This window comes from Macrotis lagotis, chromosome 2, assembly GCF_037893015.1.
Source record: "Macrotis lagotis isolate mMagLag1 chromosome 2, bilby.v1.9.chrom.fasta, whole genome shotgun sequence".
NCBI lineage: Eukaryota > Metazoa > Chordata > Mammalia > Peramelemorphia > Peramelidae > Macrotis > Macrotis lagotis.
This window is the reverse complement of record NC_133659.1, coordinates 204,889,787-204,915,607: the sequence shown is the minus strand read 5'-3', so window position 1 is coordinate 204,915,607 and position 25,821 is coordinate 204,889,787. Positions and strand designations below refer to the sequence as shown.

The 25,821-nt window shown below is 41.0% G+C and overlaps 1 protein-coding gene across 2 annotated transcripts; it reads left to right on the top strand.

Moving 5' to 3' along the window:
- The first annotated feature begins 1,470 nt into the window (after positions 1-1,470).
- LOC141514108 (E3 ubiquitin-protein ligase TRIM47-like) lies at positions 1,471-25,651 on the top strand. 2 transcript variants are annotated; one of them, XM_074224612.1, is made up of 7 exons: positions 1,471-1,547; positions 11,803-12,492; positions 21,426-21,521; positions 22,028-22,261; positions 23,174-23,336; positions 23,665-23,727; positions 24,987-25,651. In XM_074224612.1, exons 2-7 carry the CDS (start codon positions 11,905-11,907, stop codon positions 25,538-25,540), a joined length of 1,698 nt encoding a protein of 565 aa, XP_074080713.1. In that variant the 5' UTR covers positions 1,471-1,547; positions 11,803-11,904; the 3' UTR covers positions 25,541-25,651. The 2 variants fall into 2 exon arrangements, with proteins under 2 accessions (XP_074080713.1, XP_074080712.1); XM_074224611.1 differs by lacking the exon at positions 1,471-1,547 and adding an exon at positions 2,447-2,554.
- The last annotated feature ends 170 nt before the right edge of the window (positions 25,652-25,821 follow it).

The window sequence follows — 25,821 nt, the reverse complement described above, 5'->3', positions numbered from 1 at the left end:
CCTTTTAGACAGAGGTAATGATGTCATGTGGACTGAGCTGGAAAATAACCAAAAATCTGCCACCTTGGCCATTCCCTAACAGGGTTCCAAGAAAATGTTGAAACCCAGAAGGCAATAAACTGCATAGGTGGGCATGAGTAACCAGGTGTTGTGTCCTCTGCAGCAAAGAAAACATGGGGCAGCTCTCCCAAGTCACAGTTTTAGCTAGCACATCCTCTGGGCCAAACACTGTGGGAAGGGAGAAGTAGGAGCCCTTATTTCACAAATGAAATATTTAATCCTCATCCTTCATGACATCCACAGTCTTTGACATGATTCCTCTTTCACCTCGGATACTCTCCCCTCTCTAGGTTTACCTGGCCCTGCTCTTGGTTACTCGGTTACTTTTGCTGGATACTCTGTCCAGGTTATACCACCAGCCATGGGTGCCCTCGAAGGCCCAGTCCTGATTTCTCATTTCCTTTTATTTTCTTCATAATCTTAGATCCTTCTGATTAGTCTTTCTCCCTCCTCCTCATCCCAACACCTCCACTGCCAAAGTGATTTCCTTAAAGTGCAGTTTGATCATATCACTCATCCACTCCCTACTAGCTCTAGGACTTTTTAAAGCTATTCATAACCTGACCCTTTTCTATCTTTCCAGAATTCTTGCCTTCATGGATTCTACATTTGACCAGTTACAATACTCCATGAATTTGCACTGACTGTTCGCCATGCCCAGAATACTCTTCCTCTCTTCTAACTCCTAGCTTCCCTGGCTACCTTCAAGACTCAGTTCAAATCCTACCTGCTAGAAGTCTTTCTTGAAACTTTTCCTTATCCCCAGTGCTCTTCCTTTGAGATTTCCTTTTATTTAAATGTATTTTTTATTACCCTGTCCTTTATATGACTTCTCTCATTCAAATGTGAGCTTCTAGATTTCATGGACCATGTTTTTGCCTTTGTATTCTCTGCTCTTAGCAATGGGCTTAACATATGAGTGCTTAATGTATCTGTTTACAGAAGGGCCCAAGGTAAGGAAGCAATTTGCAGTTTGTCTATACATCAAAAACTGCTATCTGTCCTCCTAAAGGGGTATTCATAGAAAGCCCTTCGAAATTGTTTTGAGATAAGATACTCATTGAATTTAAAATCACCTGTGGACAGTTTTTTCAAGAAATGGAATTTTCCCAGTGTAAATGACATAGTTCTCCTTTGTTTTCATCATTAGCTCACTTTGGCAATAAAAAAATATTTTTATCAACAGTTTGTTTTTAGTGAAAAATATCTTTCCTATATTCATAGGTTAAGATAACTGGAAGGTATGATCTAGTCCAACCTCCTGCTTCAAATGCTTATTATCAATAGCAGCTCTTTTGATAGCAAAGAATTGGAAATTGAGGGGATGCCTATCAGTGACTGAACAAGTATATGATTATGATGGAATACTATTGTGCTATAACAGATGATGAGCTAGATACTCTCAGAAAAACCTGGAAAGGCTTAAATGAACTGATGCTGAATGAAGCAAGTAGAAGCAGGAGAAATTATACTACAGTAACAGCATTGTAAGATAATCAACTATGAATGACTTGGCTATTCTCAGCAATACAACTCTGAAGGACTTAAGATAAACAAGGCTATTTATCCCCAGAGAAAGAATTGATGGGAGTCTGCATTTAGACAGAAGCATACTTTTTTACTTAGTTATTTTTCTTGGGTTTTTATATTAGTCTATATTGTATTCTACAGCATGGACTAATGGGGGGGGGGGGGAATGGGGAAATGCTTATTTCTGTGTCCAAGGCAAATCCTTTAACCTCCATGGGCTTGTTTCCTCATCTATAAAATAAGATTAAACTTAGGGACCTCAAGTCCCTTGAACCTCCAGATCAGAGATGGGGAACCCTTTTTATGCCAAGGGCCATTTGAATATTTATGTCATTTGCAGGTCACACAAAATTATCAACTCAAAAATTAGCCTGCTAAATTTGGCAAACAATTAACTCACCCCTAAAAAGCTCCTAGATTTAATGAATTTCAAGTTCTTCCTGTGGTTGCCTTGGCAGCTCCAGACTAAATGATTTCCCACATCTGCTCTAGGTATACGATCTTGTAACCTAGCATGCATGCGGAAGAGTAACAGACCTGGAGAGGTAGTGTTATAACTAAAGCTATATGTAACCAGGAGTAGGACTTCAATCTGAACTCGTCTCTGTGGTCAGGGACTTATTCTGGTAAACCACACTATCTTCTTTCATTGAATTCTAATTTCATGTGACCTTTCTAGATGTTTTGCTCCTGGGGACAAGTTTTGTAAATGAAAGATGAAGCAGAAAATTATTTGGCTGACAAGTCAACTTTAGGATCTTTCCCTGCTGATTGCCATCCTCCCTCCCCACTCCCTCATCCCTCCCCCCCCCCCGACTTCCTCCTGGTTACCAACTGACATCATAGGGAGAATTCTGGAATTGATGAGGCTTGAATTGTGAAGTCACCAAGCCAAGTCATTCATAATCCCCCAAAGCAGAGAGGCCTTGATAGGGAGACCTCAGGGCAGCAGCTAAAGGGAAAGGTAAGAAGGCAGTACTCAGGTTAAGGAAAGGTAAAGGTAATGAACAATGCTATATTCCCTGGGAAAGGATGATGGGAGTCTGAATACAGATAGAAGCATATTTTTTAAACTTTTCTTGGGTTTTTATATTGTTCTATCTTTTCTTTCTTGCCTATTGGGTGCCTCCCCCCAGGGGATCTAGATGATTACGTGTCAGCTGTTACTCTCTCTGCCCAACCCAGAGCAAGGGCCTGAGCTCCATCACAAGTCTTAGGGGTTCTGCTTTTATTTTCAAAATGCAAGGATGTTCTATGTAACTTGGGTTTTTCAATTCAATTCAGTTCATGCTAAACATTTATTATGCATTGGCATTCTGGGTTTCTACTCCGCATCTATGTATGTCTCATTTCCACCATCTTGGAAGGAGGTTATGGAGTTTCCATCACTATTAGAAATTCAACCTCCCTGGGAGAGTAGAACACAGTTGCTCAGGACCGAAAGAACCAGAAAGACCCTGCTGACTCTACCCACAATCTACATGCCTAGCTCACTTGGGTTAAGAGTGATCAGCAATGGAAACTTACAGCATCTGATTGTTCTCAGTCAGGTTGGCACCTGAGAGAATGGGATCCCCAATCGGCCAGTTCCTTTCCCCCTCCCCATTTTATAACTGGTAAGCTCCAGGTCTGATTCCTCTTCTCTCTCTCTCTTGAGACAAGCAGCCTTCCTTTTTCTCTCCAGATGCTCATCCATATCCCAGAAGTACCACCCTTATCCTTTGGATAAGGATCCTCTTTGGTTAAACTTTCATTCACCCTGGATCCCTTCAAATCCTCTATCTTTTGAGGCTAATGGAAACAACTCTCCAGAAGACTGGAGATACCTGCAGTATTGGGTGGTACTTTCATGGACCTTAACATGTTGGTTCAGATGAGGAGTGTATCCATTCCTTACTCCTTAATGCCACAGACCAATCCCCCTACAACCTCTTCTACTTTGGGTTTTCACTTCTTCCATCTTTATTACCCAGTCAAGATCTTTTCCTTTTAGCAATCAACATTACTTGATGCTACACATATGCAGAAGATAGTGGAGATTAGTTTGACAAGGCATGACTGAAGACAGAACAAAGGAATAAGGAATTCCAGAGATAGTATATAATTGAACTATACAATCATAAGATCAAGATTGTGATGGGAGGAAAGTGAGGACAAAGGAGAGAAGATAGATGGGAAGAACAAGGAAGGAAGTTCTGGAAGTTGTGGGGAGGATAAAAAATAGGTTTAAGAAGTGAGGAAGAGAGGTAGAAGGATGGGTGTGGATTATGATGAAAAAGGAATTTCAGAGTTCTGGATTATGGAAGTAGTACATATACAAGTGATGGTGAGTTAAAGATGATGATCTCTATAAGTGGATGGCTATAGGGTAAAGACATGGATTAATGGGAGTTAGGTTGATAAGTAGGATATTGAAGGGATAGCAACATAGATACTGAAGTTCTTGAGTATAAGGATAGGCTTTGGTATGGAAAGAATTATCAAAAATGTTAGGAATTCCTTGAAGGAGAGAGAATACATGAAAATACATGAAAATACATGAAAAACTTTTGAATAAACAGTACAGAGCAAGGTAAGGAATACTATCAATTGGGGGAAAATGCATCTATTTTTGATAGGTAACTGCTATCCAATATATAGGAAAGTAAAAAAATATAGCCAAGAGCTACTCTTCAAATATAATTGGCCTAAAGATATATAAATAACTGCAAAATTATAAGTAAAGAACTGAAAATTAACATCTATATAAAAGACTTCCCCCCATGTACTAATAATAGTAAAAAAAAAGTTTTCACCTCAGTTTATCAGATTGGCAAAGATGAAAATAGTCAATGTTAAAGGGGCTGCAGGAAAGTAGGTAAACTCTATGGAACTGTGAATTGATCTATTCCAAAAGTAATTTTTAAAAGTATCTAAAATGCTCATTTGACTTGAGAGATCCCACTACTAGGCCTATGCTTTTAGAACAGAGGTTTTAAAAAGAAAGGTTGCTAGTATACCAAAATATTCATTATAGTACTTCTTGTGATAGCAAAAACTAGAAGCAAGATAGGTGGCCAACCAGGGAATGGTCAAAAATAAATTTACTGATTTTTTTATATCATCTAGATTTCCTTTTTTACTTTACCCCACTTTCCCACAGTGCCCCTCCTTTATAACAAATAATTGTAAAAGGAAAAAAGGAAGAAACCCCCCTTCCCCCAGCAGAGCCAAATAACATTTTAATGAAACATTATTTGCAATATTATACACATGTTCATAGCCTCTATAATAGAAGTTAGGGAGGTGTTGTCTATTTTCACAGAATTCATTTCCAATTATTTTGTAATTCTTTCCTTTTACAGGAAGTTTTGAGTTTTATAGTTTTGAGTATTTGCTTTCTTGGCTCTGCTCATTTAGTTTCAATAAATCCTTCCTTTCAATAGATCTATATCTGTATTCAATATGTTGACTATTTCTTACAACACAATAATATTCCATTATATTAGTGTACCACATTTTTACACTACAAATTTATACTTATCAGAACCCTCACTGCTGCACTTGTCGTGCTTTTCTTCCCTGATTGACTCTACACATTCTCCAAATCTTTTTTCTCTAAGCATCCCTACCCTAAGTAGCTTGTTGTTGTTGAGTTGTTTTCAGTCCTTGTCTGCCTCTCTTAGACCCCATTGGGAATTTTCTTGGCAGAGACACTGGAGCAGGTTGCCATTTCCCTCTTCAATTCATTTTACAGATGAGGAAACTGAAGCCAACAGGGTTAGATGACAAAGCTAGTGTCTGAGGTTGCATTTGAACTAAGGTCTTCCTAACTCCAGACCCAGTACCCTTTATCTACTGTGAGAACTAGTTGTCCAGCTCTTTCTCAGCAACTTTTTTTTTCCAGTTTTTTTGCAAGGCAAATGGGGTTGTGACTTGCCCAAAGCCACAAAGGTCGGATTTGAACTCAGGTACTCCTGACTCCAGGGACAATGCTCTATCCATTGTACCCTCAGAAGCAAACTTCTAATCCAATTTTACTTAGGAAAAAGATTTACCTCTTTTCCTCTACTATATACCTTAAAATCCCATCATCTCCCATTCTCCCCTCCTTTACTTCAATCTCTATAAAAAGGTGGCCCTTCTCTCTATTCTGTGTTCTTTAAAAAAAAAAAATATCAATCCTGCCTCTGACATTTACTGCATCTTAACCCTGGGCAGACTTCTCCTTGCCTTAGGAGCTCTCTAAACCTAATAAATTGGAAACAAGACGTAGATACTAGTTGGGGCTACTGGAACTTTACTGTGGAAATATATCACAGACAGTTGTATTACTAATTATCCTAAAGATTGGATAGTCTTCTTGTTAAGTGTTTGTTGCCTTCTTTAATCTGGGAAGATCCAATAGACAGGGTGAGAGGTAGCTATTATGCTGTAACTACTACAGGTAAGCATTATATTGTTGGTGAAAAAAATTGATGTATTTTGAATATTATATCACTTTGATTTTAACATATCTCCCTTGACCCTTGGAAAGAAGAAACATCACTTCTAACCTTTGATTTTTTTTTAGGTTTTTACAAGGCAAATGGGGTTAAGTGGCTTGCCTAAGACCACACAGCTAGGTAATTATTAAGTGTCTGAGACCAGATTTGAAACCAGGTACTCCTAACTCCAGGGCTGGTGCTTTATCCACTACACCACCTAGCCACCCCTCTAACCTTTGATTTTAAAAGAGTGGGGAAAAAGCAGTTCAACGAAATCAATCAACACATCACTGAATCTAATAGTATATACAATATTCCACATCATAGTATCCCATATCCACAAGGGAGATGCATTTTTAATCTCAACTCCAGATTTAAGCTTCTCCATTATTATTATGCAATATTCACTTTCATTTTTGTTATTCTTTCCATTTACACTATTGGAATCCCTGTGAATATTGTTTTCCTAGAGCTGCTTATTTTACTCAGTATCCATTCATCTAAGTCATTCTATATGTGTCTATATTCTTTATAATCATCTCTTCTTAGAGGATAGTATAGTCAATGTACTAGAGTTTGTTGGTTCCTGGTTTTTTTATATAATTATATATAATTGCTGGTTCCTACCTTTTTTTCCCTTCCAATTCTTAGCTGTCAAAAAAAGTGCTAATGTGAGTATTTCAAAATATATGGAAACTGGGGGTCCCTGGGCCCAAAGGCTTTTGATAGTTTAGTAATTTTCAAGCAAAATTCACAATTACTTTCTAGAATAATTGAATTAATTCTCACCTCTACCAACAATTTATTGGTGTGTTTCTCTCTTCAAAGATTTATATGCTCTTTGTTCCATACTTTCTCTTTCTTTCTGGAAGCTTACCTCCTCAATCATTCTCTCTCGTTTTCAGTCTCTCCTTCTGCATGGCTGCTTTCTTTCACCACCATGTAAACATGCCCCTGCATATTTAATGAAAAGATGACTTGCCCAGGTTACACAGCTAGTGTCTGAGGTTGCATTTGAACTAAGGTCTTCCTAACATCCCTTGACCTTGTCATTCCATCAAACTGTCATTCTTTACCCCTCCACCCTTTCATAGTATTTAGCAATGAATAAGAGTTTCTGGCACTAGTAGCTATTTCATAAATGTTGATTGATTTCACAGTCAAACTCTTAGGTAGAGAAATAGTGCAATCTATATTCCCTTGCAGCTCACCTAACTCCTTGCAGTCTGTCAACTGATCCCACCACTCAGCTGAAACTTCTCTCTCCAAATTTATCAATGATGACTTCTTAAAATGACTAACTTTGCAATTTACTTTTTAACATTATCCACCCCTCCCTCCCTTCTCCTGAATTCTGCATCTGCCCTTGGCTTTCAGGCTTCTGCTCAGCCTTTGCTTTTCTATCTCAAAACAAAAAAAAAACCTAAAACAAAACAATTATTAATCTCATTTGATTATTAAAACACACCCTGAGAAGTAGGTGTTATTACTATTCCCATTTTACAGATGACAAAACTGAAACAAATAGAGGTTAAGTGAGTTGCCAGGATCATATAGCTAGTAAGTACCCTAGGCTGAGTTTGAACCTAAACCTTCCTAACTCTAGGTCTGATATTCAATCCAATGCACCCTCTACCTACTCTCTGAAATTACTTTATATATCCTTATCTGTCAAAATGTTACATTCCCCCCCCAGTAAAAAGAAACTCCTCAAGGACAGGAAGAGCTGTATATGTCTTGGTTTCCCCAGCAGCTAGCACAGCACCAAGGATCATAATAGGTTGCTTAATATTAATCAATTGAAAAAAGCAGTCATGGATGGAGAATTTTGTTTTGTTTTGAATGATCATCCCTGTCCTTGACGAGTTACATTAAAATTGATAGTTCTGAATTATAAGACTAGATAAAGCATGATAGGCTCAAAGTAGAAGGTTAAAATAAAGCTTCTATATACTTTGAAAAATTCATATTAGCACTTTTTGGGTGTCAAAGAATTGGGAAAAATGCTAAGAGTCAATCAGTCGAGGCAAGGATTCAACATAGGAGAAAAATCAGACTGTATCCCAGGAAAATTTGAGGAATGGGAGATCACTTTTAACTGAGGATCTGGAAAAGGTTCCAATGGTTTGTAAGTTAAACCCTGAGGGAACAAAAAACTTTTCGGTGGGCAAGGAAGAATTCAGATTCTGAGTGTAGGTCAATAGAGGAACTCTGGAGTTAAGAGTCAGGGGAGAGGATTAAAACCTAAGTTTTCCTTCTTACTATCTGACCTTGGGCAAATCATTGCATCTTTTTGGGGTCTCAGTTTGTGACTTCCAGCTCTAGACTATTAGGTATAAGAAGCAGCTAGTAGAGTTAGTTTCCTCAAAACCCTATGTTGAAAGGTGAGTAACGTGAAAGACTGGGAAGAGGTTATTTAGTTCAACACCTCCTTTCATTTTACAGATGAAGAAATAATCTCAATAGGGGGGTGAAGTGATTTGCTTAAGGTTAAAAAAGACAGCAAGGAAGCAGAACTGGGATTGGATTCTAATTCTAATTCTAAACATTCTAATTTCAAATCTAACATTCTTTCTACTATAGCTTAGCAGTGATGTTATGTTGAGGTGCCTCTTAAATGATGGGCTAAGGAGTTTTTGCATGTCCAACTATCCAGGACCCCATTTGGGATTTTCTTGGCAAAGATACTGGAGTAGCTTTCTATTTACTTCTCCAGCTCATTTTACAGATGAGGAAACTGAGACAAGTGGAGGTTAAGTGCCCAGGGTCATACATCTGCTAAATGTCTAAAGCTAAATTTAAACTCCAGAAAATGATTCCTCCTGATTAGAGGCTCAACACTCTATTATCACTATGACATCACCTAGCTGCTCTTAAAATGGTTATATAAATGCCAGTTATCATTATTGGGGCTAAAAATTACAAAACAGCTGCCCAACTGCACTGGTACAGGAAGGTCCTCACCAGGACTTCTTCATAGTAATGAAACCTTAGGTTCTGTTAAAAAATCCAAAAAGAAAAAAGTTATTGTTGAGGAGTCATTTCAGTCATGTCCCACTCTTTGTGACCCTATTTGGAATTTTTTTGACAAAGATACTGGTTTGCCATTTGCCTCTCCGGTTCATTTTGAAGATGAGGAAACTGAGGCACACAGGGTTGAGACTTGCCAAGGGTTACACAGCAAAGAGATGTCTGACACCAGATTTGAACTCAGATCTTGGTACTCCAGGCTATCTACTCAGACAACTAGCTGCCCTTTGTTAGGGACTTTGTGTGTGTGTGTGTGTGTGTGTGTGTGTGTGTGTGTGTGTGTGTGTGTGCGCGTGCGCGTGCGCACGCGCACTGTAAACTACTATCATCTGGTGTCCTTGAGCAAGAGCCTTGTTTTACTAAGTGCCACAGGAGTAGGAGTAGATTAGGTACTGGGAAGGATATTTAAACACTTGTATTCTGGTAAATAAATGGCGTACTTGGGGATCTTGGAGAACTTGTCATCATTGTCTTTCTTGTCTCCTGCCCCTTCAACACTCGTCTGGGGAAGATTGAGAGAGTACAGAAAGGGATTCAACATATGACATCTGAATTGGGACTCAACAGCCCTTATGATTTTACCCAAGATTTTTATCCAGGAAAACAGTAATATGGTCAGACATTTTAGAAAGACTTTCAGAAATTGTGTAAAGAATATAATAACTGCTCTTACCTTGTTCATTCTCTTAAACATAAAGAATCCTAACTAGGGTAGTGGTTCTGGAGTGGACATGGAAAAGAGAAAGAGAATATCACTCTCTGGGTAAGGAGCTCTTCAAAAAATTTAAATTTAATTTAAAATTTTAATTTAAGTGACTTAAAATAATTTAACTCCATCCTTTGCCTGTGATGAAAACAAGAAGTATGCTTAGTAAATATTTAATAAATGCATGATATGCTTTTAAATTTAATCTGCATTATGATTTACATTTTCTCCATCACTTTCTTAGTCTCATCAATCAACAATTAAAAAATAATCCAAGGGACAGCTAAGTGGAGCAGTGCATAGAGCACTGGCCCTGGAGTCAGGAGGACCTGAGTTCAAATATAGCCTCAGACACTTAATAATTACCTGGCTGTATGACCTTGGGCAAGTCACTTAACCCCATTGCCTTTAAAAAAAAATAGACTAAGCCCTGACTTAAAGAATTTGCCAGGTCTAAATGCTCACACAGCCTATCCCAACTGGTTTATACCACTTCTATTTGGTTCAATTCAACAAACATATTTCCAGTGCCTAATATAGGCAAGATAGAGCTTGACTGCTTCATTGTTCCATGGGCACCAGTACTATTTAGCTACTGTTAGTTGAGGGAAACTAGGAGGCTCAAGCACTGCTCTCCTTTTGCAATGTTCATTTCCCTAGTTTCCCCTGGCTTATCTGGCTACTACTGGTTCAGTAAGTCTGAGGCTGGATTTGAATCCTCATCCTACCTAAGCCTCCTATGAACTATGCCACACTGAATAATTCACTTAACCTGAGACTCAGTTTCTTCATCTATAAAATGGGCTAATAATGGCCCCTACCTCACAAAGTGGTTAAAAGAATTAAATGAAGGAAGTGCCTTGTTGCTGATGATGTTGCTGCTGCTGTTATAATCTTCATTATTTGTCCTATAGCCTAGTGTTCAGTCTTTGGAGCACTGAGCCTCGAGCCCTTGTCAATGAACAAGAGTAGTGGAGAATGCTATATTTAGAGCCAGAAGGGATCTCAAAGGAGCAGGTAGATAGGTAGCATTAGAAGATAAAGCACTGACCCTGGAGTCAGGAGGACCTGAGTTCAAATCCAGCCTCAGATACTTTAATACCTAGCTGTGTGACCTTGGGCAAGTCATTTAACCTCACTGCCTTGCAAAAAGTAAAAAAAAAAAGGAATCTCAGAGGTCTCATCTATTCTGTCATTTTTCGGATAAGAAAATGGAGGGCCAGAGAGGTTAAAAGGGATTTATTTGCCCAAGATCAATGGAGATAGTCTTAAATAGTAGGGACAGAATTCAAATCTAGGTCTTATGATAGCAAATCTAATATTCTGTCATTTTAGAGGCCTTTAAGTTTCAGCTTGGGTTAGGGTGGTCTTTGGGGCAACTAGGTGGAGCCATAGTACACAGAGAACCAGGCCTGGAGTCAGGAAGACTTTTCTCATCCTTCCTGAGTTCAAATCTGACTTTAGATAGTGTGTGACCCTTGGTAGGTCAATTAACCCTATCTGCCTCAGTTTCCTCACCTATAAAATGAACTGGAGAAGGAATGACAAGCCACTCTAGGATCTGCCAAGAAAACCCCAAATGGGATCATAACTGAGTTCTCTTCCCCTTGGTTGTGGGGAGACTCTAAACTTCCCACGTGGTCTGTTTCTCAGGAATATGAATAGATTGACTAATCCTAGAAGGTGGGGATTTCAAGTTTGGAGTAAACATCCTGCTTTGAAAAACTTGTCAAAGGGAATATTTGGTAAATTGCAAGACTTCTTGGCCTTTAGTTATTGAAATTAATTTCTTGGGGCAGCAAGCTGGTGCAGTGGATAGAGCACCAGCCCTGGAGTTAGGAGGACCTGAGTTCAAATTTGCCCTCAGACACTTATTTTATTTCTATGGTATGCTTGGTAAAATGTAGCTTGTTTGATATTTTTCTTTTCCTATTAGGGGATCCAGGATCTGAGCAGCCTACATTATTTGACTATAGTATAACAGTTCCCTCTGTTTTTTCCTTCCCCTAGGGCCCTCCCGGAACTGAGTCAAGCATCATCCCTCTGACTCACCGTGACTCAACCCTTCCCCTCATCCCCTGCCCCACAAGATCCCACCAAGCCCAAGTCAAGATGAATAACTACAGTCTCTGCATCTTTGAAGACCGGGTCCTGTGCCCCATCTGCCTGGAAGTATTCCGCAACCCAGTCACCACAGCATGTGGGCATAACTTTTGTATGAACTGCCTCCAGGACTATTGGGACCACCAGGCAGCCATGGGGGAAACACCATACTGCCCCCAATGCCGGGAGGTCTTCACCTCCAGACCTCATCTTCGAAAGAATGTCATCTTGGGAGAGATTATGGCTTGTTTCACCCAGAACCAGACCCCAGCACCAAACAGAGCAGTGGCAGGGCCTGGAGATATCCCTTGTGACTTCTGTTCCCCAGAAAAACTCAAATCAGTCAAGTCATGTCTACAGTGTGCAGCCTCTCTCTGTGAGAACCACCTTCGTACTCATTATGAGGACCAGGTCTTCCAGAGTCATCGTCTGCTAGAGCCTATCTGGGATCTCAAGACCCAGCTATGCCGGAAACACCGAAAACTTCAACGGCTCTACTGCAGGACTGAAGGCTGCTGTGTGTGTGGGGCCTGTCTGCTGGAGGAGCACAAGAATCATGATACCATCCCACTGGAAGAGGAGAGAGCCCACAAGGAGGTGAGGGAGGAAGGCACCAGTGACTTTCTTTATGATGTCTACTGTTCCACTAGAAACCTTTTTTTTGGTAATTTTTTTTTATTTTTTGCAAGGCAATGGGGTTAAGTGGCTTGCCCAAGGCCACACAGCTAGGTCATTATGAAGTGTCCGAGGCCGGATTTGAATTCAGATACTCCTGACTCCAGGGCTGGTGCTCTATCCACTGTGCCACCTAGCTGCCCCCACTAGAAACCTTTTTAAAAACTCCATGGGACAGCTAGGTGGCGTAGTGGATAGAGCACTAGCCCTGGAGTCAGGAGTACCTGAGTTCAAATCCGGTCTCAGACACTTCATAATGACCTAGCTGTGTGGCCTTGGGCAAGCCACTTAATCCCATTGCCTTGTAAAAACCTAAAAAAAAAAAAAGATGACTCTGACTAACTTCTCTTCCCTTCTGTACCTAGTTGCTATCCCATCTGCTCTTAGCATGGTCCAGTCAGTCACTTCACTTTTCACCATTGCTGAGAATGATGCTTCCTAGCTCTCCCACAACTGGGATAAGCTCCCCAAGTGGGGCCTCAGAAAAGTTTAGATTTTAATCCATGCCTAAATTTACTTCTGGACTAAAATCAATCATCAGTCTTTTAACTCAGTTGCAATATAAGTCATTGACTCTCAGATATAAAATAGAGCATGAGAATTTATTTAATAATAATAATGAACAATTATGATAACTGACATTTTAATATGGTGTTCCAAAAGTCTTGATGCAGTTTTAAGCTTTAACAATTTCAGAAGCATAAATATTACAAAGACCCAAAATAAAATGCATCATTTGAGAATATAGTTATGGGGGGCAGCTAGGTGGTGCAATGGATACAACACTGGCCCTGGAGTCAGGGGGACCAGAGTTCAAATCTGATCTCAGACACTTAATATAATTACCTAACTGTGTGACCATGGGCAAGTTACTTTACCCCACTGCCTTGCAAAAACGAAAAAGAGAGAGAGTATAGCATTTTTTTTAGTTTGACTTTGAAAATTCTGAATAATAAACTTTAATAAACTAATAATAAACTTTAAACCAGATGACACTTTCTTAAACCAGTGATCAGTATAGAAGATCCTCTTACTTGGCTCCACCAGTCCCATCATTTATCTCTAATTTTGGGACCATGTCAAAACTGTCCTATATGCACTGATGGTTTATTAATTGGATAATCTTAAATCTAAGATTACAAATGTAATACTTCTGGTCACTAACAGAAGATGATGGAAGTTTTTTATGAAGCCCAAAAAATTGACAAGAATGAGATACAGCACCAGATGGAAGTTATGTCAAATTTTAATAACAAACATATTAACATATTAAAATTTTAGATAACTAAACTTTCAAAAGTGGCTTTTTATAAGTTTGTGGCCTTTCTATTTCTGAAGTTATAAAAACCTTAAGTTCCACAAAGACTTTTGGAGTACCCTATAGAAAATTGCAATATATGCAAAGGGCTGTACTCATCAATTCAATGAATTCTTGCACAACCCTGTGAGGTTGCATCACCATTTTATAGTTGATGACACAGAAAGATTAATCTATTTGTCCAGGATGAAAAAGCTAATAAGAGTCAAACTTAGTCTATTTGATTTTAGTTCCCATGCTCAAACTGTGCAACCCTGGAGCTACCTCATTCTCTTAAGTCATAGAATAAGATTCTTTAAAGGTCATCTTAGTCAAATAGCTCACTCCTACCTTGAAGGGGGTGGGGAGAAGCCTCCAACCTCTACTTGTTCACTTCCAGTGATCAGGAAACTCCCTACCTAGCAAGACCTCCCAATCCATTTTTCAGATAATTCTTATTAGAAAAGTCCATATATATATATAATTGCGCTAGTGTTGGCAGCTAGGTGGCGCAGTGAATGGAATTCCAGACTTGAAGTCAGGAAAATTCATCTCGAGTTCAAATGTGGCCTCAGACCCTTATTTAGATGTTGTGAGTCATCACTGGACAAGTCATTTCAGCCTGTCTGCCTCAGTTTGTCATCTGTCAAATGAAATTAAGAAGGAAATGGCAAACTACTCCAGTATCTTTGTCAAGAAAACCCAAAGAGTATTGTGAAAGTATGGCATGATTGAAAACAACTGAAGATCATTTATATAGTTTTTTTAAGGTTTGCAGAACCTTTAAAGCAAAGTTGCAAAGCACTTATGTTTTCTTATCTCATAACATACAAACACATACATGCACATATATGTGCATGGATCCTCTATTCATGTACTGTATAATGTGTACATATAGAAAGAGCATGGCCCATATATATAATATATATTATATAAGATATATAAGATATAGAGAGAAAGAATAGCTATCTCTGCATAAATATATATCTATAGTTACATCTAGCTAACTAACTAGCTATATCTATATATTCATATATATAGATATAAAATCTACATTTATCTCTTTATTTTTTCTATTATCTGTCATTCAGCTATAACAGGGGCCATGCTCAGAGATGCCCTTTCTTAGGTGTTCTCAAGCACATGAGAACTTTGGAACCTTCTTCTAGCCCAGCACAGAGAAGACATGGTGAGCCCTCCGTTGTTCCTTGGTGTCCTTCCCTCTCCCCTTCTGACAGTGACAGCATCAGTTAAATAAGGAGTTTCTGGCTTTGCCTCTTGAAAGGCAGCTCTCCAGGTGGCATTTTATGGCTTGAGTCTTCCAGAGAAGGAAATGGGGGGGGGGCAGGGAATTAGGCTGCCTCTTACTCTTTTGAGCAACAAGTTTGAAATGGATGTGTCTAGGATTGAAGGTGAGGTCAAGAAGTCTAGAAGTCTTATGATTTCAATGGTAGCAAACATCCACAGGAGTAGTGAAAGCTAAGACTGGTTCAACCCTGGTCATTTTATCAGCAGATATATGCTAAGAGTTTTTGGGATAGTGCAGTTCCAGGGTGATAGTTCTGCAAATTACTTCATATTTGATGAAGTTTAAGTTCCACTTTCTAGCAGACTGTAACAGTAGTTACACATGGTTACTGAATCCTGTTCTATTAATACACATTTGTATCTTTTATGTAAGGCATTTTTTCTGTATTATATATTAATTACCAGACCCATACTTAATTCATATTGTACACTAAAAATCTTTTTCTCCCTACCTTTGGAATAGTATATTTTTTTTTATTAATTTTTTTTTGGCAAGGCAATGGGGTAAGTGACTTGCCCAAGGTCACACAGCTGGGTAATTATTAAGTGGTTGAGGCTGGATTAGAACTCAGGTCCTCCTGACTTCAGGGCCAGTGCTCTATCCATTGTGCCAGCTAGCTGCCCCTCTCCCTACTTTTAGATGAATCCTAGACATAACCCAAGAAATAAACCAACCCAGGGATGGGTGATTTAATGAACCACAAGTTGTGGGAAATGAGAGCCCCTTTTCCATAGAGTTAGGCTCCTCTAGAACTGAACTTGGTTCAACTGCATACTGGGTCACAGGATAGAGAGTAGCATCAGTACTTCTTTGGGGACCTCAACTGAAAGGCTAATGAAGGAACTTCAACTTCTTCAAAACAAAAAAACTGTGTAGTACTATTAATTAGTTTATGCTTCACTTTAGTTCTTCATTCTCCGCCCCCCCCCCCCAAAAAAAGGTATCTATCTGCTGGTAAAATGTCCAAGGGTTGAGATAGTGATCCTGTCAGTGACCATCTTCTCCAATATAGAAGATTCCCCTGCTATTAACCACTATCATTCCTGTGGATGTTGCCACCAATGAAATCAAAAGATTTCCAAACTTTTTTAAAAAATATTTTATTTTTCCCAATTACATGTAAAGAAAATATTTAACATCTTTTTTTTTTAGGTTTTTGCAAGGCAAACAGGGTTAAGTGGCTTGCCCAAGGCCACACAGCTACGTAACTATTCAGTGTCTGAAACCAGATTTGAACCCAGGTACTCCTGACTCAAGGGCCGGTGCTTTATCCACTATGCCACCTAGCCGCCCCTTAATGTCATTTTTTAAAAATGTTTTGAAGGTGGCAGCTAGGTGGCGCAGTGGATAGAGCACTGGCCCTGAAGTCAGGAGGACCTGAGTTCAAATTGGACCTCAGACACTGTTACCTAGCTGTGTGGCCTTGGGTAAGCCACTTAACCCCATTGCCTAGCAAAAACTAAAACTAAAAAAAACTAAAAAAAAAAAGTTTTGAGTTCCAAATTTTCTCCCTCCCTCCTACACTTTTCCCCTCCTTGGAGAGGGGAAAGCAATATGATAGAGGCTATATACATTTTCAGTCATGCAAATCATATATTTCCATATTGGTCATGCTGTGAAGGCACAGAACCCCCCCCCAAAAGACAAAAATAGTGTGCTTCAACCTACATTCAGGTTCCATTGATTCTTTCTTGACTTCTCCACTTCTTGAACTCACAGATTGTTGTCAATCCATTAATAAAAATTCCAGACTGAATTATTAGTCACATAGTTTGTGAACATTAGAAAAGGAAACATTAATAGGAAGGATTATCATTAATCTTGGACATAATTTATCTTAAATTTGCTGTTTAGTCATTTTTTGGGAAAAGAAATATGAGAAAGAGGTAGCCTAAAGTCCATGCACAGGCTCACTTCAGCTGCCTGCTCTGCCTGCCTTGTGGACACAGTAGTATTGGTACCAGGGTAGAGAAAATGGGGACCTTATCTTCCCCACCTCCTTCATTGGAAATACTCAAGCTACTAGACCAGGATGCCACCAGGATGGCTAAACCTGAAGATCTCTCTTCATTCAACTGATGCTGTCACTGTTAAAGGGGGTAGGGAGAACATCAAGGAACTACTGAGGGCTCACCATGTCTGGAAGGAGGTTCCAAAATTCTCATTTGTTTGACCACAACCAAGAAAGGTCAACTCTGAGCATGACCCTTTTTGCATTTACATTTAAGCCAAATTTGCTTCTAAACTTCTGTCCACTGATTTGAGTCATACCCTTTGGAATCACAAAAAATAAGCCTGGAATTTTTTTCTAGCTGCTATAATCCTTTATATATTTGGAGATTGTTCTCATACTCAAATCTGTTTTCTCCAGTCTAAATGTTCCCAGTCTCCTTCAATAGTTCTTGCAGATTCCTCAGCATATCCTAGTCACCCTCCTCTGGGTGCACTTTAGTCAATCCCCCCTCTTCAAGTGGAGTTCCCAGAACAGGACAAAAAATTCTGGGAGTACGCCCATCATTATCTTTGTACCAGAAGACTAAAGGACTCAATCACTTCCTTTGCCCTGGACACTTTCCCTCCAATATTGCTCAGTATCTTATACCATTTTGGGCAACCACTTCATACTGTTTTTTTCATGTTCAGTTCGGAGCCAACTAAAATCTCAGTCTTTTTCTTTGTTCAGCCAAGTCTCTCCCATCCTGTTTCTTTAGAGTTGTTTTTGTAAGCCTTGGTGGAGGACTTTGTGTATCCTATTCAATACTGTATCCTCTTTTTGGTTGCATAGTTCTGACCTCTAGAGATTTGATAGGGAGGAGGGAAGAGAGGCAGCTATGGTGCAAAAAAAAATCAGGGAGATCTGATTGTTTTAAGTCCTATCTCTGAAAAATTCAGGCTGTTTAACCCTAGGCACGTCACTCAATTTCTCTGTGTACCCAAGCCACTGCTGGAAGAACCAGGCAAGTGAGTTGAATAGATTTCTAGGCCTTGAAACAGGAAGACTTTGAGTTCATGATGCTGTTTCACTTACTAGCTAATGAACTAATAATAATAGCATCTACTTTCCAAGGGTTCTGTGAGGACCAAATGAATATGTAAAGTGCTTTATAAACTTTAAAGTAGCATATTTGTTGTCAGTTATGTCTGACTCTGCATGACCTCATTTAGGATTTTCTTGGCAAAAATACAAGAAGAGTTGGCCATTTCCTTCTCCAGCTCATTTTTTTCTGATTAGGAAACAATATTAAATGACTTGCCCAGAGTCACATAACTATTAAGTGGCTGAGATCAGATTTGAATTCAGGTCCTTTTAATTCCAGTGATCTATTCTCTGTACCACCTAGTTGCCCACCTATAACTCCTTGGTATAGTCCTTCAACTAGCTGTGATTTAAACTTACCAAACTGCTTTACTATCATTCAGGTCACATTCATTCATTTTGCCCATATTATACAAATTTTGTCAAATACTTTGCTAAAATGCAGGTCCAGCTTGTCCAAACAATTTCCCTTGATCTACCCTTTTTGCAACAAAAAAGATGATAATCCTTCCTATTAATGTTTCCTTTTCTAAGTGTTCATGAACTATGTGACTGATAATTCAATATGGAATTTTTATCAATGGATTAACGACAATCAAATAACTTTCAGGATTTCCATCATTCTCTTTGAAAAATCAGAAAAATCAGTTGTCTTTAGAGACAACTAGCTGTAACTCACCAGTAACATGTCCAAGGCCTTTTAATTTTTCTGAAATATAATCCTTTGGGGGCTGATTTCATGTGCCCAGATTTAAAAAATTTTTATTTTTACCAGTTGAGATGGTAAGAAATATGATGCTTATTATACATATGAAATCATGAGAAACATATTTCTTCATTAGCCCATATTCAGAACAACCAAAAAAACCAAGAAAAATAAAAAATATGTCAGGTTGCATTCTGAGTCCATCAGTTAGTTCTTTATTTGAAGATGGATAACATTTCTCATCATGAGTCCTTTAGTTCTGGTTCATCATTTTATTGAAGAGAATTACTTTTTTAATAGTTGTTGATCTTTTCAATATTATTATTACTATATATATTATTTCCTACTTCTTGTCACTTCATTTTGTATCTATTCATACAAGTTTTCTCAGGTTTTTCTGAAACCATTCCCTTCATCATTTCTTGGCAGCTGGTGGTACAACACATAGTGACAGTCCACTAGTAGAGTACATGAGTTCAAATCTGGCCTCAGATAATTTATTTGTGTGACTCTGGATAAATGACTTAACCATATTTACTTTGGTTTCCTCATCTGTAAAATGAGATGGAGAAGGAATGACAAATGACTTCAGTATCTCTGCCAGAAAATTCCAAATGATGGCATTATAGAGAATCAGACACAACTGAAATGAATCAACATCATCATTTCTTGCAGCACAGTAATATTGCATCATAATCATATATCAGAGCTAGTTCAACCATCCTCCAATTGAGAAGATCTAACAACTTCTAGGTGGCATAGTAAATAAAAAGCCAGGCCTTGAGCCAGGAAAGCCTGTGTTCAAATTTGGCCTTAGACACTTATTAGCTGTGAGACTCTGGGCAATTTCCTCTGTAAAATGCTAGGATCTATGCCAAGAAAACTCCCAAATGGGATCACAACAAAAGAATCAGACACAACTGAACCAATTGAAAAATTGTCTCATTGTTCAATTCTTTGCCACCACAAAAAAAAGAGTAGCTATAAATATTTTTTTTAGATTTTTTTGCGAAGCAATGGGGTTAAGTGGCTTGCAGGGCTAGATAATTATTAAGTATCTGAGGCCAGATTTCAGGTTCTCCTGACTCCAGGGCTGGTACTCTATCCACTGCACCACCTAGCCACCCATCTATAAACATTTTTGTACTTAGCATATACTCATTTTAAGGTAGAGCTGCTCTTTTAAAATCTCATCTCTTTTGACATCAGTCTTCTCCTATATCTAAGGAGCAATCTAGGAATTTAGTAGTTTTACTTTCTTTCTATTCATAGTTAACCAAGAGAGTTTGTGAACTACAGCTAGATCCCAAATAGTTCATGAACTTGGATAGGGGAAAAGATTCAATATTTGTACTAATTTCTAACTGAAATTTAGCATTTTCAGTTATGAATTTAAAAAAATTTATGAGAAGTGATCCATAGATCTCATTGGACTTCCATCATGACACATAAATAAAAATTAGGAACCCTTGGTCTACAGAGCTAGGAACTTGATCTGGGATTTCATTTGCAGTAGGAAACTTTCTACCAATACAATTCAACACCATCTTTGCAACTTAGAATCTTAGAGAACTGTCCAGAAAAATTAAGTGACTTGCCCAGGGTCATGCAGCTAATGTGTGTCACACAGGCTTAAACCCAAGTTGTCCTGGTTTTGAAGGCTGGTTCTCTTTCTTGGTTTCTTGCAAGCCCAAGATCATACAACTATGTAATTATTAAGTGCCTGAAGCCAGATTTGAACTTAGGTCCTGATTTCTAGGACCAGTGCTCTATCTACTGCACCACCTAGCTGCCTCTGGTTGTCTTTCTACTAGGCCATGTTGTGACCACGCCTAAATATGACTTATTGTTTCCTAAAGCCCTAGCTCTGGAGACAGGAAGAGAGCCTAGTACTCTTCAGAGCAGCATGTGGACCTTGGGTATGCTAGACAGAAGTGAAGGGGGAGGGAAGAGGGCAGCTCAATGATGTCCATAGAGATACTCTGGTACTGTGTCTCTAAACCTCTTTTTGAGAAGGGAGCTCCAATACTCTCATGGACTTCTCATCTTATTGATTGGACTATTTCCTACAATGTTGCTTACTGTAATTCATCCACAACTGCCCATTTCTGTGTCTGTTTAATTGCTTTTGGACCAGGGGTTCAATTCTTGACACAAAGGCTTTAGTAGCTCTGAAATGCAATAATTCTCTCTCTCTCTCTCTCTCTCTCTCTCTCTCTCTCTCTCTCTCTCTCTCTCTCTCTCTCTCCCCCTCTCTCTCTCTTAAGCGAGTCAGGTTAAGTGACTTACCCATAGTCAGACAGCTGATAAGTATTTGAGGTCACATTTGAACACAGGTCCTCCTGATTCCTAAGGTCAGTGTTCTATCCCCTGTGCCACCTAGGAGCAATGGTTCTTGGGGAAAACAGAGCAATGATTTTAACAACAGGAGAGAAAAGACAAAGCCCTTTGAAGTCTGTTCTTCTGAAGTGATTGACTTTTTCTATAACCCTTCCCTCTGCTCCAGATAGAAGTCCGGAAAGTTCAGGCCAATGTAGAGAACCAAATGTTGATCATCGCATCTGACAGCCAGAAGCACCGTGGGCGGGTAGCTTTCCTCACGGTAAGGTTGGCATAGACCCTTACATTCCTGGGATTTCTGGGATGTCCCCTGGAGCAGCCCACAAGTCAGGCTTCAGGGGGAGATGTCCAGGGAGTCAGTATCCATCTAATACCTTCCACCCTGACTTCTCAGGATGAGTGAAATGATTTGGAGTGGGATGGAATGAGATGAGACTGAATTGGGATGTCGGGATGGGGCGCGATAAGATGACATAGTTGGCATGAATTGGGATGCAGTGAGTTAAATTGGGATGGGATGGGATGGGAACAGGCATAATGTATCCCCAGAACCTAACTCAAGGGAGTTTAGAACTCCATTAGTTAGCTTTAGATCTAATATACTGTCCAAATGCTAGCCTTTCTTCTCCCTAGAAGGGCTTACCTGAGGGGTGGGACTGAAGGCAGGCCCTTGGCTTAGGCACTAGGAAGTATCCCAGGCCAAACGGGCACTCTTGGGTTCCCCAAGGTAAGGGGAGGTCAGGGATTCTTCCCCCCCCACTCCTCCAGAAACTGATCCAGACAGTACGAGAGGATGTAAACCGTTGTTTCGCGGACATTGGGAGAGAGGTGAAGCGGCTGCAAGTGAAAGTCTTGGAGTTTGTGGAAAAGGAGGAGGCCGCTGCCCTGGGACAGTTGGGCAGCTCCATCCAACAAAGCCACAGTCGCCTCTTAGAACTAGAGGGGGATAGTGTCTGGCTCCGGAGCCTGCTCACCAACCAGAGTGACCAGCAATTTTTAGAGGTAGGAGTTACTCCAATAATATTATCCCTTATCCCATTCCTATCCCTTCTCCAGGTCCTGCCTAGGAACTATAGCACAGCAGTCACTAGAATAGAAACCCTGAGTTCTAGTCCTGGTCCTACCAAAGTCTTCAACTTTGCACAACTCACTTCATTATTAAGATGTGGAATTGAAAAAACCTAAATTTGAATTGTTACTTACTACCTATTTGTAAGTAGAAACTCTCTCTACCTAGTCATAGGAGTGTCTGTGCAAATAACACAATTCTCTTAACCTTCTCAAGCCTCAGTTTCCCTACCTGTTAAATGAGTTTGGTTTGAACTGGAGAATCTATAAATTCCCTTCTAACTCTTAAATTCATACTATTTCTAGGTTTCAGTTTCCTCTCTATAAAATTTAATTCAATTCAACAAGCATATATGAAACATATATATAGAGAATGCTGGACTGTGCCTTCAGCCTCCTCCTTTTCCAGCCTAGACTCTGCTTCCCAAAGTGGAAGTGGAATGGGTTGAGGATAGATGTGCAGTTACATTCCTGTCATTCCCTTGTCCTGGATGAAACTGTATTTCTTAGGCCCTTGTTGAGATAAAAAATGCTAAGAATCATTTTAAAATAATTTCCAAGTCTCAGCAGAAACCCTCTCTCAGAAAGTAGCCCTTCAAGGACCCACCCAACTGATCAAAGCCCTGAGCTTGGAGAATTGTCAGGATCATAAGGGAGGAGAGAAGGGAGAAGGGAGAGAGGGGGAAAAGTTATCGTAGGAAACCAGGCAACTCGTGCCCCAGCTCCCTCACTGCCACAGCTACCACCCCTGGAGCAGCCTGAAGTTCCCAGCCACTGTCCAGCACACAGCTGATAGAGGGGGCTCCTCTCCCTGGGTCCCTGGCCCCAGCCCATGCCACCTCCTAGGAGTTCCCAAGGTTGAAGCAGTTCCCAGGCTGCACAGAATCACTACTGGGCACCACATGCGAAGAGACAAACAGCTTTCCCGGGCTCTTGGAGATCCTGGCTGAACTGCGGGCCCAGCTGGCTGTGGTGGGCCTCCGCTTTGTCAATCAGCTGCTTCTGAAGGGTGAGGGTCAAGTTGGCTAGGAGGGCTTGATGAAAGCTGGGAAGAGAGTGATAAGAGGGAGGGAAGGGAGCAGGGATCATTTGCCTGGATCTTGCCTTGTGCACACTTACATAGTTAGAAAAGAATAGAGGGAGAGGGTAAAGAGAATGGGGGGAATCTACATTGTTTATACTTTTTGGGGGGTGGGAAGGCTGACCTGAACCCTGGATCACTCTGTCTAGTAACTAGTAACCTGATCATTTGTAACTGGGAGAAATCAGTTGTTGAGTTGTTGAGGCTATTCTCAACTGAAGTCACTGTCTCCAAAAGGGATCTTTACCTTCTCTAGGAATTAAGATGCGTTCCTATGAGGTGCTGCCCCCAACTATGGAAAGGAAGAATCTACTGAAGTGTGAGTTCAGGGTCCTTGGGTGTCTTGTCCTTTGAGGGGAATGGAAGCAGCAAGGAGCAGTGAGGAGAGAGTTAGATCTGGTGTGAAAGGACCTGAGTATGAATTCCAGTTCTGCCACCTATTTTTGTGACCTTAAGCAAATCATTTAACCTTCTTAGAACTTCACTTCCTTCTCTGTAAATTGAGGGGATTGGACTAGATGATCCCTAAGGTGTGTTCTAACCCTAAAGTGGGCTTACAAGAGACCTGACTCACAAGTCATTTCTACCACCTACTTTTCTTCCACTCTCTTCCCTTGGGAGAGATAACAGCCCTCCCCACCCAGCCTCAAACAAATAACCTTGAGACTTCAGGGATGTCACTGAGGGAGTTGACTTTAGGCAGTCTCATCAAGAGGTGAGTGGAAGATCTTGATGAGTTGGGAGAAGACTGCAATGGGGTGAAGCACAAATTGGAGACCCAGGATGCTCTTGTCCCTGAGATTAGCTTTACTGAGCATAGATGGTCTGGGTCCTGGTCTGGACTCAGTTGGGTGATTGCCAACATCTAGTGAGACCAGAACAAAGCCAGGAACCTAGTAACATATTCCTTTGGCCTCAACTGAACCAGGTTTCCCCTCTGTCTTCTGCCACCTTTCACACATGTAAGTCCCCAATTCCCCTGCCTTCACTTGACATCCACTTCAGACTCAAATTCATACCCAAGGCCCAGCTATTGCACTCCATCACCACTTCCACTCATCTTAAAGCAGGTAGCTTTCCCTAATTAAATGGGTAGGGAATGATGATTCCCCCTACAGTCTAGTTACTAATTTTTAATTAAAAGATTCTCTATGAAGAGTATGTCTGTATCCTCTCCTGGAAGGACAGGGAGTGGACACAACAAGATCACTGGCAGCCCTTCAGTTCCTTCCCCACTCCCTGTGCCCTCTCTCGGCTTAGACAGGAGATTTTTGTGCCCCATCCATAATCTGGCAGCAGTGCCTTAGCCATTTACCTGGCTCTGTGCTAAGTGTGTGGGGTGGTTCCCTGTAAGAGCCAAGCCAGGTAAAATCCTAGGAAGAGTCAAAGGGCAAGAGATGGGAGCTGAGAGGAATCCAGCGAAGGGGTCCTCTCTGGGGAATGGAATTGCCTGCATGTAAATAACATGCAAATAAGCACATCCTTTGTCTCCGGAGTCCAGAGCTGCGGACCCTCTGGGTCCCCGGTCTGCAGCGCTGGCCCCCTCCCCCCCCTCCCCTTTCCCCCCCTCCTCACCAGGCTACTGCAACTTGAACTTTGACTCAGCCACGGCCAGTGAGGAGCTGTTTCTATTCAAGGAGACCCACTCGGTGCTGAACCTGGGCATCCTCCTGGAACCCTACGCCGCGGGCCCCTTCCCCGGGTTCAACCAGTGGCCTCAGGTGCTGTGCACCCAAAGCATGGCCGAGGGCCAGCACTACTGGGAGACCGAGGTCTCCAACTCGTGGGTCTGCTTGGGCGTCACCTACAGCAGCAACCCCCCGCCCAGCGGGCGGCCCCGGCGCAACATAGTCTACCTGATCGGCCGCAACAGCGCCTCGTGGTGCCTCGAGTGGGACTCGCTCAAATTCTCCGTCTGGCACGATAACACGCAGACCGTGCTGCAGGGGGGCTACTACCGCACCATCGGCGTGGCCCTGGACTACCCGGCCGGCTGCCTCTCCTTCTACGGCGTGGCCGGGGGCATGAGTCTCATATACCGCTTCCTCACCAATTTCCTGGAGCCCCTCTATCCGGCGGTGATGGTCAGCAGCGGGGCCTCCATCACCCTCAAGCAGTACCCCGAGTCTTAACGGGGCGAAGGAAGGTCGGAGGGAGGGCCGCCCCCTCCCCACCTCTCCTCCCCGCCGCCGCCCTCCCTCTTGGCCAAGGTCTCAACTACAAATAAAATTGGATTCTATCTCGCTCCAAAGAGATTCTTGGAAAGTGGGGGAACTTGGAAGTCAGAGGAAGGAGACAGGTGGGGAAGCTTAGGCTTCGGAGGCCCAGGAAGAGTACCGAGGAGGGGAGATGTTCTCCACTATCCCCACACCCACCTCAGTCCCATATTTCCCCCACCCAACCCTCACTTTGA